This window comes from Mirounga angustirostris, unplaced genomic scaffold, assembly GCF_029215605.1.
Source record: "Mirounga angustirostris isolate CCGP_5_RB_7025 unplaced genomic scaffold, mMirAng1.0.hap1 SCAF_9, whole genome shotgun sequence".
Lineage (NCBI taxonomy): Eukaryota > Metazoa > Chordata > Mammalia > Carnivora > Phocidae > Mirounga > Mirounga angustirostris.
The window spans coordinates 67,501,873-67,514,740 of record NW_026991717.1 but is presented as its reverse complement, the minus strand read 5'-3'; the positions used below and the strand labels follow the sequence as shown (position 1 = coordinate 67,514,740).

Here is a 12,868-nt window from a genome sequence, read left to right as displayed (position 1 = left end):
CTGAATGAACTATGAAAAGAACCCTTGCCCAAAGGTATCATCTTTTCTCCGTCACCTCTGCCACCAACCTGTCATTCTCACAAATAATATTAATTTCTTCAAGGGCAATCATTGTAATATACAAAAATTCCCTTAACTAAAAAATATTAACTCTTTGTGGTGCCTGGGTGGCTCAGTCGTTAAGCGTCTGCCTTCAGCTCAGGTCATGATCCCAGGGTCCTGGGACCAAGCCCCGCATCAGGCTCCCTGCTCCACGGGAAGCCTACTTCTTCCTCTCCCACTCCCCCCACTTGTGTTCCCTCTCTCGCTATGTCTCTCTCTGTCCTATAAATAAATAAAATCTTTTAAAAAAATATTAACTCTTGGATACAATAATATATTAAAGGATTAATGTATTAGCTGAAATAACATTACATTTTACAAGTCATGTCCACCCACATTACACAATGGGTACCTAACAGGTGGTTCAGGATATCTGAGGCAGGTGAACAAAATGGGTTCCTCTACTTAACCCCTTTTTCTCCCACCCCTACAAGTTCAAAGGTTTTTTTTTCTCTCTTTTTGAATTTCTTGACTATTCAGGAGAGTTATGTCAACAAGATGAAAAATGAATATGTGGTTGATTTTTTATCTCACTTAATGAGGTTAATGACATTATTCATAAAGATAAGGACATATATACACTCCTTAAAATCTGATATGTCTTAGGCAATGATGGAGAAGACAGAGTCCTAGAAAATAAGTTTTTAAAAAATAAAAAACAGCCATACCCTTTAAATGCTTAAAGAAGATGAGAGTTTGACAAATGACACATTTGCTTTTATATTAGAATCACTGTGCTCTGAGTACATCAGGCAACTGATTGAGTCTCCTTTATGAGCATATGTAAAAATGAAAGGAAAAAGAGAAAGCAAAAAACCTGGGTTAAAATCTGGGTTGTGTCAGATAACTGTTGTACAGGTAGTGAAAAACAAATTGGTAACAAATTGGTGTAAAAATTTATTAGGAACTCACTTGATAGAAAGCTCATGTACACACAGATTAGACTATGCAGAAGCCAGAGAAAAAGACATTCTAGATTGTTTTGCATAATTTCCTATACCTATCAGGAAAAACAATTCATGTTCAAAATGTGCAATTAGCCATTAATATTCAATCTTTCTCTTTTGAACAATTTTTACCATTCTGAGAAGCTACTTGTCAAAATCATCAAAAATAACTACAGCTAAATCCTACAGTAAAATCTCTTCAAACATTGCTTCTGTTCTTTCTTCTCACTCCTTTACTCCTGCAACTCCAGTTACAGGTATGACAAACTTTTCTCCCTTACATCTCTTAGAGTTCTGTTTACTTTCCATCCCATTTTCTTTGGGCTTCAGCCTGGATGCTTTATATCACCCTATCTTCTGGGTCTTTAATTGTCTATACAACTGTTATCAAATCTACTGGTAAACCCATGTATTGTGTTCTTAATTTCAGGTTTTGCACTTTAAGTCCTAGAATTCTATTTGATTCTCTTATAAAGCGTCCAAATTGCCCCTAAAATAGTTCATCTTCTCGCCCAAAGTCACAGTCACTTTAAAGTCTAAATCTGATAATTTGATCATATGGATCCTCTGACACTGTTTCTAGTGTGTGTTTTTCTCTTGCTTTCAGTTATCTCATCAGATCCCCTGATATGCTTGGTCATTTCTCATTGTCTGCTGGAAATTGTATGTGAAATATTTTAGAGATAATCTGAGGCTTTGACTCTTGTTATCTTCTTAAAGAGAGAAATAGGCAATACGAGGAACACCAGATTAAGTCAATCTAGAGTTGTTATGATTCAAAGCTGGATATAAGTATTTGCAAGGGCTGGACTATTTCTGGTTTGCCTTTACCCCTAAGTCAGGAGTCCGACTGAATACGTGGATGGTTAACCAGGTCCACTCCACTCTGGTTTGCCTTGAATTCTAATTTTTGTCTCTTTAGCGCTTTGAAGCTGCGGAAAATCCTACTCAGCTTCTCGGCTGGAGTTTTCTCCTCAACTTCTTGGTATCCCTGTACCATTTTTTGAATTAGAAAATGTTTTAAGGGGATTAGAGGCTCTGTTCTCACTAGAATTCTGGCCCCTCAAATTTTCTCATTTTTGGTAATTCCCTAATGCCTTCCAACATTATTTTTGTTTTAATTCCATACAACTATTCTGTTTTCATAGGGAGAACTAGTCTGATGTAAGTTATTCTGCCATAGCTGAAAATGGATATCTTCAATGTCTACTGCAATTAAAAACATACGTACATTCTGACCCAGTATTTCCATTCTAGGATTTTATCCTACAGATAAATTCACATATGCCCTAAAATATATGCACAGTAATGTTCATTCTAGCATTATTTGAAATAGCAAAAGACATGAAAGAAATCAGTAAGGAATAAAGCCCATCAATAAAGAAGAGGCTCAATATATTATCCACATAGTGAAGACATGAAAACAAATTATCTGGGTCCTTATGTGTTAAAATGGAAGATGGAGAATAATATGCACAGTATACTCCAATTTTGGTAAAAAAGAATAAACCATGCATATACATTTACATATGCAAAAAAAGTTTTTGAAGAGATACCTCAGAATAGAGAAGAGTGGTTACCCTGGGAAAGAAAACTGGGGGGCTTGGAGTCAGTGGAAGAGTTTTCATTATTTGATAGTGTTTGAATTTTTTTACACATTACATACTTTAATGTTATAATAAACATTAGAAAAATATATAGCATGAGAAGTGCTACATCCTGGGAGTCAAAGAAGAAAATGGCAGCTCAAAGGAGGCTTATTTAAGCAAGAGTTTAAAGCTTAGACTTTAACAACAGATTGGATTTAGTTGAGTGAAGGAGAGAGAAAGTCTGCAGAGAAGGGGAGTAGAACATGGAGGTAGAAGGGAGTACTCACTTTAGGGTAACCATTAATAGTTCCAAACTCATGAAGGATAGGGGGGATGTAGGAGAATGCGTAACTTACAAGCCTCTTTTTCCCCAAGGACAGATTACATTGTGTTAAGGAGTTTAAATTTTATTTGAGGGAATGGGGAACAATGCAAAATTTTATTTTGAGGGAATGGGGAACAACAACAAGATCAGATTTGCCCTTCACATGTATGATGATGACAGCCCTGTGGCTTACCCAAGGGGTAAGATGGGGAGGAGACAGACTTGAGCTAAAAGATTATAATAACCTAGGGGAAACCCTAATGTAGTGACAATGAGGATTAAATGGGACAGATTATAAGATGTTAAGATGGTAGAATTAAAAGGAGCTGGGGCTTTATTTATGAATAATGGAATGTATGAAATAATTTTACAATTCACTTTTTATTGGTCTTGGACAACTGAGTAGACAATGGAACCCTTCACTGTCAGGGAACATAAAAATGGCATAGATATGTCAGCAAAGAAATGTTCAGTTCTGCACAGCTGAAGTTGAAGTGATTGAGTACATCTAAGAGAGGAAGGTATCTAGCAGAATACAGATGTCTGGAACATAAAAAGATGGTGGAGGAATAGACTTAATTGTCATAAGAATAAAATTGGTAGCTGAAGTCATGGGGGTGTTTAATATCACCACAGGAGGAAGGCTATGGATGAAACAACTTATAAGGGGTGGAATATATACATGGTAAGCCCCAAAAGTAGGCTAAGAAAATACTCAGAAAGCTTTCAGAAATAAGTAGCGGCAGCCAATGGATGATGATGGTTTCAAGAAGGCTTACCTTCTTTCAGAGAAATTTAGAAATAAAGAGCCTGAAGTGTGTTACTGGTATTGAAGAAATAGGAGATGATATATTTGATCACTGTGTTAGAATTACCTAGTGCTTGTTTAAAGATTAGATTCCTAGTCCTTCTGAACTGAGATTTCTTAGGGTGGGAAAAGAGTGTATATTTTAACAAGGTCCCCAATAAACTTCACTTTCAGGTCTGAGAATAACTATGGCAGACTTTAAACTCCTTTAGAACAGGATCTTGTTTAATTTTTTTTTTTTTTTAAGATTTTATTTATTTATTTGAGACAGAGAGAATGAGAGAGAGCACATGAGAGGGGGGAGGGCCAGAGGGAGAAGCAGACTCCCTGCCGAGCAGGGAGCCCGATGCGGGACTCGATCCCGGGACTCCAGGATCATGACCTGAGCCGAAGGCAGTCGCTTAACCAACTGAGCCACCCAGGTGCCCCAGATCTTGTTTAATTCATCATGTATCCTTAGTGCTCATCACAGCATTTGCCATATAACAGGTCCTCAATAAATATGAAGTAACTTAAGGATGACAGTAGTGAATGGACAGACAGATGAACACATAGCTGAATGAAAGAACTAAAGAACTAATGTCTTTGCCAAAATCTTGGTAGGATTATTGGAGCTTACATTCTGGTGGGGTGGGGGAAGGGGTGACAGATAATATACACATAAGCAGACAGACGATTTGTAGACATAATTTGTAGAGATCTGTGTTAGCTAGGGTAGTTGGGGAAAGATTTTCTGAGGAGGGAGCATCTGAGTTGTCACTTAAATTACGAGAAAGCATTAACCATGTGGCGGTCTGAGGGAAAAAAACATTTGAGGCAGAACAAAGCCCTAAGGAGAAAAGGGGTGAATAAAGTGTATTTAGGTAATAAGGAGGCATCTGTGGCTCAGGCTCAGTGAGTTAGATAGAGGCTGGTGGAAAATGAGGATGCTGATCATATACAGTTTCATCGGTTGTGATCTCATAGGAATTTGGATGTTATTCTATGAGAAACTACTTAAATTTTAAACAAAGCAGCGATGTGATTTGATTTACACTTTAAAAAAATTACTCTGGCATCTATATGAATAATGGATCCTAGCAGGGCAATGGTGGAAGTAAGCAGACCAGTTAGGGGTTGATGAAGTATTCCAGACAAGAGATGATTATCTTGTGGTGGTAGCACCAGAGACAGTGAGAAGTGTTTGAGTTTAGAATATATTCTGGAGATAGAGAAGACAAGACCATGCTAATGGGTTGGCCAGAGTTAAGTAAGGGAAAGAGGAGTCTAAAGAATTTGGATTTTAGCCAGTAAGCAATGGGACTCAAAGTTTTGAAGTGAATGAGTGACAATTACAGTAGAATATATTAGAACAGTTACCTTGAAGCAGTAAGCAAAATGAATTCTTTGGGAAATAAAATGGAAGATAGAGGCAAATTTGGAGTTGTCAGTAATACTCTAGGCCTGAAGTGACAGGCACTGAATTAAGGTGATGACAAAAGGAATGGCAAAAAGTAATGGATATAAAGGCCACAATCAAGTTTATGGAGATTTAATTTGCAGTGCCTTTAGGCACTAGGACTTAGCAGAGAAATTTGGGCTAGAAATATTTGGGAGTCATCCAAATATAGCTAGTTTTTAAAGCCATGTGAGTGACTGAGATCATCCAGAAAAAGGCGATGGAGTGAAAATGGAGCCTAGGCTAGGAACTGGCAAAAGAGACTAAGAGTGACGAGAACAAAGGAGAAAAACTAGGAGAATGTGGCATCATGGATGCTGATGGAAGCATTTTAAGGAGGAGTGTTTAAAACTGTCAAATAAGGGCTAAGAAGTGTTGGTTGGATTTGCTAAAAGAGAGATCTTGCATGATCTTTGTCAGAGCTGTATCCATTTAGAGGTGGAAAAAGAAGCAAGGCTTCAGGTATACGAGGTGTCTGAGACATGAAGAAGCACTGACCATCAACATGGATAACACTGAACTTTTTGGTTTTGAAGCAAAGAAGAGAAGTAGCTAGAGGAATAACTAGAGTGGAGGGAGGGAATCTTCAGAATGGCAGAGATGGTGGTATGTTACAATATGATGTGAGAATGAGGAGGAAGCTACTGGAGAGGGTGAGTGATTGCTGCTCATGGGATCCAGAGCACAGGAAGGAGGTGAGCCATATGTGGGAGGAAGTGTACTTCTCCCAGTTACAGGAAGCAAAAATATGCAAGGGTGGTGCTCAGAGGCAGAGGGATTCCCAGGATGATGGCTTCTATTTTCTTTGTGAAGAAACAAACCATCCACTCAAAAGTGAGGGGAAAAATGAAGGGGACTGAATTTTGAGGACAGCAGAGAAGAAATGCAATAGCCATTATGGAGAATGGGTACATAAGTTTTCCAGAGAAATATGAGATTGCTTGGCCATGCTGAAGATTGAATAAAATGATTTCTGCAATTTTGTGTTTAAATATTCTATGATAATATCCAGGTTAACTCATGATTGACATCATGGCAATCCCAAGCCTTATACGTCTATTCTACAAAGAACCTCTACATGTTTGACACCTGAACTCATAACTTTAAATTTGTGGAGCAGCTTACAAAAAGCTCTTTTGTCAAAGCCCCAGTCTCTCATTTCTCAAGTTCTCTTTCTTTTACACCCATAAATTTAATTTCATTATTTATCTACATTGTTTTTTTCAGAAGCAAAATATAATCTGATGATAGGGAACAGATGTGAACATAGATACAATGTTGGCCATAACACAAACTGCTGCGAGAAAAGTCCTATCAGAGTAACATAAAAAAACATGTCATCAACTTAAATTATCTAGAAATCAAATATAATTTGTCACAATTATATTATCATTTCATTTTAATTTTTATCTTTACTATTTGCCTCACATATATTAGATGCTTACTGATGTTTAGAGAAAAAAGGAATAAGCATTTCAGGGATTTCTAAGCATTTGGTACATATTGATAAACCATAAAATAATCAAGTGCAAATAACTGAAGGAAAATCCAAAAACCATAAAGTTAGTAAAGAAGGTAGTAACTGCTAGCACATCACAGCAATTGTATTAACAATGTCCAGAGACAATGTTGACAAATTAAGAGATGGGGAGGGGAACATGATAATTTATTAGAGGAGTTCAGTTCTTTCATAGAAGCAAGGTAATTTTCTTTTTTCCATCATAATTGTGAAATGAAATACTCTCATCATTATACTCCTTTAGTTATCATTGCCATGCGAATAACATTTGCCCCAATTTCTCATAAAATATAGTAATAACAGTTAACAGAAAATAATGAAAATGACTAAATCTTCTTCAAAGTTTAGAACACATTTAGGATTTGACAATGATAATGGGTTAAATGATTGTTACTTGAAACCTTAAAATAATTTTTTTTTTGCTATTCTGCAAGTTAATTTCCTAATTGGTAAAAGAAAAGAGGTTAGATTAGATCATCTCTGAAGGAAGTTCCTACTCACATTTTTGATTGAAAAGCATCTGATCACAGAGACTATCAGCTACTTTAGGAGTATAGTACTTCATATATAGCATACAAAGTCCATGTTAATTAAAAAAAACCTTCTGACAGGACAGTTTCCTTTTAGGAATAGCTTACTTCTTTATTCAGACCAAAAACCTGGTAATGATTTTCATAATTAATTTTTGATATCTTCATATCCATTAGAAGTTAATTTTTTTTCACAAAACTATATCATGAATGCCATCAGAGTTTTTCCAAAACAAAATTAATTTTATTTTTTTTATTTTTATTTTTTAAAGATTTTATTTATTTATTCATGAGAGACAGAGAGAAACAGAGGGAGAAGCAGGCTCCCAAGGAGCAGGAAGCCTGATGCGGGACTCGATCCCAGGACCCTGGGATCATGACCTGAGCCGAAGGCAGACGCTTAACCATCTGAGCCACCCAGGCGCCCCAACAAAATTAATTTTATAATCATCATATCATGGCCTTATTTTTTTCTTCCTTTAGATGCCTATATTTTGAGAAATAGTATAAATTCTTACCTCTAAGAGATAAGGTTCCATTTGATCCAGGGTTTTTCCAAGATGCTTATCTGGATCTAAACCTGCCAAGAAAGATTACATTTTTTTGTTTTTTTTTTAGGTAATTATCAGATTGGAAGTCTAAAGACATATTCCCCTTCCCTTGGTCTCTCCTTGCCTAGGAAACCAGTATGTGATTATTTCAAATTGCTTTGATCCTAAAGTAAAATGTATTTGGCTCATATTTACTTTCCTAATCCCCTTGGGTAACTGGTTTTCTTGCTCCTGAAAAATAAGTTCCATACCAAATCATTTCATTGCACTGTGTCAACTTCCAGATGCATTGTTTTAATTCATTTTTGAGCAACTGTAATTTAGTTGGAAAAACAGGTATCATTTCAAACATGACATTTATGTCCTTGGTATTTTAATTATTATGGTTATTTTACTCATGGACAATAGTGAGAATTTTCTTATGTATCCCTGTTTTATCTAACTTTAAAATTCTAACTTAGAGAGTAAGAGTAGAAAATAGAAGAGTGGTAGACCCTTATGCCTATATAATTAATTCACTTCATAGAAGGACACAGATACGGACACAAATAATTGTATTCTCAAATTAAAGGACACTTCATTTCAATGACCACTTGTGTGATAATATATTTTCTAAACAAAGATAGAGACAACTCTGAAAAATCCTTATTATACCAATGGCATGTGCACAATCTTAGATAAAGATGTTTAACTACAGAGTTTATGTAGGTGATAAGGTATAGGTAGACAAGTATGGGCAATAAACTCTTCCCACATACCAAAACTAACTTGCCAGGGAAGAAAAAGTCACATGCCACAAGTTTGCTATGAAATGAAAGAATTCATTTTAGATATTACATCCATAATACATTTAGATATTTATATACATAATACATGTATTGACTTAGTCTCATTTAAATAAGTTATTTTTATTTTTTGTTGGCTTAAATTATTTAGCTTATTAATTACACAAACTGATTAATCATTTTCTGCTTCTAGTTGGATGCCTTTTTTGGTAACATGTTATTTCTTATATCACATATCAGAAGAAGGGAAGTCAGGCAAAGATTGAAAACTCTTCTGCCACTGAGTATTTTTAGGTGAAACTCAAAGCAAACAACTCAGATCAACAGCACTAGACAGATTTTTCGTGTCAACTCCCTTCACAGCAATCTTATTCTCATGGTATATTCGCTAAAATTAAAATTTCAAGGAGATGGGTGAACATATAGATGAACCAATCACTGATTCTGTCCAGTTCCTCTACTTCTACCACTATTTAGCAATTCAGTATTTAGAATGAATAAGTAAATGAAATACTTTGAAAGAAACACCCATGTAATCACCACCCAGATTTAACAAGCATTAATGTGCTGTATTTCCTCTACAACATTTTTTTAAAAGAAATAACCACCACCAACACAATAGAACATAACAGTATATCTACTCTTAATCTATATCCCCTACACTTCTACATGGTAACCACTCTTGAAGTTGGTGAGTTACTAATAATGCTTTTATAATTTTACTACAAATTATGTATCCAAACAGTATTTAGTATTGTTCAGGTATATTAAATTTTTACATGAATAATACAAACTTTAATTTGATTTTTTAAATTCACATTGTTGAGATTTACTTATATTGATTACCATGGCTCTGGTCCATTCATTTTTATTATTGTATTCTATTCCACTATATGGATATGCCAGAATTTAATTCTACATTTTCCAGTAGATGGGTATTTGGGCCCTGGGTTGTTCCTAATTTCTGTTTTGCCACAAGCACTTTTTATGCTGCAGTGAATATGCTTTTATGTGAAATTACCATGATATATAATTATATATATTACTGTATATATGCATGTGTATGTGTATAATCTTTAAGTCTATTAGATATTGCCAAATTGCTCTTCAAAGCAGTATTAACCAATTTGTACTTCCACTATCAGGACATAGAATTCCTACTTCACATAATGCAAAAATAATTTAGTGGTGTCAGAATTTTAAATCTTTGCTAATCTGATATATAAATATATATAAAATTGTTTTAGATACTTGTTTTCATTTTCTTTTCTTTTTTTTTTTTTAACGTTTTATTTATTTATTTGACAGAGAGAGACACAGCGAGAGAGGGAACACAAGCAGGGGGAGGTGGGGGAGGGAGAAGCAGGCTTCCCGCCAAGCAGGGAGCCCGATGCGGGGCTCGATCCCAGGACCCTGGGACCATGACCTGAGCCGAAGGCAGACCCTTAATGACTGAGCCACCCAGGCACCCCTAATTTTCATTTTCTGATTATTATTAAAAGTAAGAACCATACCCAACACAGACGGTTTCCCAGGTGAATTCTACTAAATATTTAAGGAAGAGTTAATACTTACTCTTCTCGAACTATTCCAAAAAGTAGAAGAGAAGGAAAACTTCCAAATTCATTCTATAAGGCCCACATTACCCTGATAATGAAAATCAGATAAAGAAACTACAGAAAAAGAAAACTACAGGCCAATACCTCTGATGAACATAGATGAAAATCCACAGTAAGATATTAGCAAACTGAATCCAACAATACATTAAAAAAAAAAATTATTCACCATGATCATGTGGGATTTATTCCAGGGATACAAGGGTGGTTCAATATTTGCAAACCAATCAAAATGATACACCAAGTTAGCAAAATAAAGGATAACAGCTATATGATCATGTCAATAGATGCAGAAAAAGCATTTGACAAAGTACAACCTTCATTCATGATAAAAACTCTCAACAAAGTAGGTTTAGAAGGAACATAGCTCAACATAATAAAGGCCATATATGAAAAACCTACAGCTAACTTCATTCTAAATTGTGAAAAACAAAGCTCTTCCTCTAACATCAGGAACAAGATAAGGATGTCCACTCTCTTCCCTTTTATTTAATATAGTACTAGAGGGTGCCTGGGTGGCACAGTCGTTAAGCATCTGCTTTCGGCTCAGGTCATGACCCCAGGGTCCTGGGATCAATTCCCACATCAGGCTCCCTGCTTGGTGGGAAGCCTGCTTCTCCCTCTCCCACTCCCCCTGCTTGTGTTCCTGCTCTTGCTCTCTCTCTCTCTCTGTCAAATAAATAAATAAATAAATCTTCAAACAAACAAACAAACAAGATAGTACCAGAAGTCCTAGACATAGCAATCAGGCAAAAAAAAGACGTAAAAGGCATCCAAATTGGTAAGGAATAAGTAAAATTTTCACTATTTGCAAATGACATGATACTATATAATATATGGAAAACCCTAAAGACTCCACCAAAAAAACTGCTAAAACTGATATATAGATTTAATAAAGTTGTTAGATAGAAAATTAATACACAAAAAATCTGCTGCATTCTTATACACTAATGAGATAGCAGAAAGAGAAATTAAGAAAATAATTCCATTTAAAATAGCACCAAAAAGAACAAAATGCCTATGAATAAACTTAACAAAGGAAGTGAAAGACCTATACTTCAAAAAGCTATAGATCAATGGTGAAATAAATTGAACTTGACACAAACAAACGGAAAGCTATTGCATGATCATTGATTGGAAGAACCAATACTGTTAAAATGTCCATAGCACCTGAAGCAATCTACAGATTTAATGCAATCCCTATCAAAATACCAATAACATTTTCCATGGAACTAGAACAAATAGTCCTAAAATTATATGGAACCACAAAAGACCCCAAATAGCCAAAGCGATCTTGAGAAAAAAGAACAAAGCTGGAGGTATCACAATTCCAGAATTCAGGATATAGTATAAAGCTTTAGTGAGGGGCGCCTGGGTGGCTCAGTTGGTTAAGCGACTGCCTTCGGCTCAGGTCATGATCCTGGAGTCCCGAGATCGAGTCCCACATCGGGCTCCCTGCTCGGCGGGGAGTCTGCTTCTCCCTCTGACCCTCCTCCCTCTCATGCTCTCTGTCTCTCATTGTCTCTCTTGCAAATAAATAAAATCTTAAAAAAAAAAAAAAAGAAAAGCTTTAGTGATAAAAACAGTATGGTACTTGGACAAAATAGGGTTATATAGATCAATGGAACATAGATCTATAGTTACAGAGATCAATGGAACAGAATGGAGAACACAGAAATAAACCCACACATTTATGGTCAATTAATCTATGACAAAGGAGGGAAGAATAAAGAATATACAATGGGGAAAAGACAGTCTCCAATAAATGGTGCTGGGAAAACCAGACAGCTACATGCAAAAGAATGAAACTGGACCACTTTCTTATCCCATATACAAAAATAAAATGGATTAAAGACCTAAATGTGAGACCTAAATTCATAAAACTCCTAGAAGAAAAAATAGGTAGTAATTTCTTTGACATCAGCCATAGAAACATTTTTCTAGATATGTCTCCTAAGGCAAGGGAAACAAAGGCAAAATCCAACTACTGGGACTACACCAAAATAAAAAGCTTTTGCACTGTGAAGGAAACCATCAACAAAACAAAAAGCAACTACTGAATAGGTTATTTGCAAATGATATACCCGGTAAGGGGTTAATATCCAGAATATATAAAGGGGAATTTGCATAACTCAACATCAAAAAACTCCCACAAATAATCTATTTAAAAATCAGCAAGAACCTGAATGGACATTTTTTTCAAAGACATACATATGGCCAACAGACACATGAAAAAATGCTCAAAATCACTCATCATCAGGGTAATGCAAATTAAAACCATAAAGAGGTATCAATTTACACCTGTTGTAATGGCTAAAATAAAAAAACACAAGAAAGAAGTATTTGTGAACATGTGGAGACAAAGGAACCCTTGTGCATTGTTGGCGGGACTGCAAACTGGTGCAGCCAATGTGGAAAACAGTATGGAGGTTCCTGAAAAAATTACGCTTTATGTATTTGAGAGCTATGTTGTTATGTGCATACACACTCACAATTTCTAAAACTTTTTGATAAGATTATTCCTTTTATCAACAAGTGATGACCTACTCATCTGCATATATCTTCATACATGATTTTTATCTTATATTCTATTTATCAACATTACAACACCAACTTTATTTTGTTAATATTTTACTGGCACATATTTTCCATTATTTA

The 12,868-nt window shown here is 35.5% G+C and overlaps 1 protein-coding gene across 3 annotated transcripts in view; it reads right to left on the bottom strand.

Moving 5' to 3' along the window:
- Positions 1 to 12,868, bottom strand: part of DPH6 (diphthamine biosynthesis 6) — a 232,308-nt gene that overhangs the window by 78,642 nt on the left and 140,798 nt on the right. For all 3 annotated transcript variants that reach the window (XR_010405070.1, XR_008508076.2, XM_045900390.3), the window contains exon 6: positions 7,777 to 7,838. Coding sequence is in view for 1 of the 3 variants with exons in the window: in XM_045900390.3 (XP_045756346.2) it covers positions 7,777 to 7,838 (62 nt within the window). In the remaining 2 variants the exon portion in view is untranslated. The remainder of the gene's footprint in view (positions 1 to 7,776; positions 7,839 to 12,868) is intronic.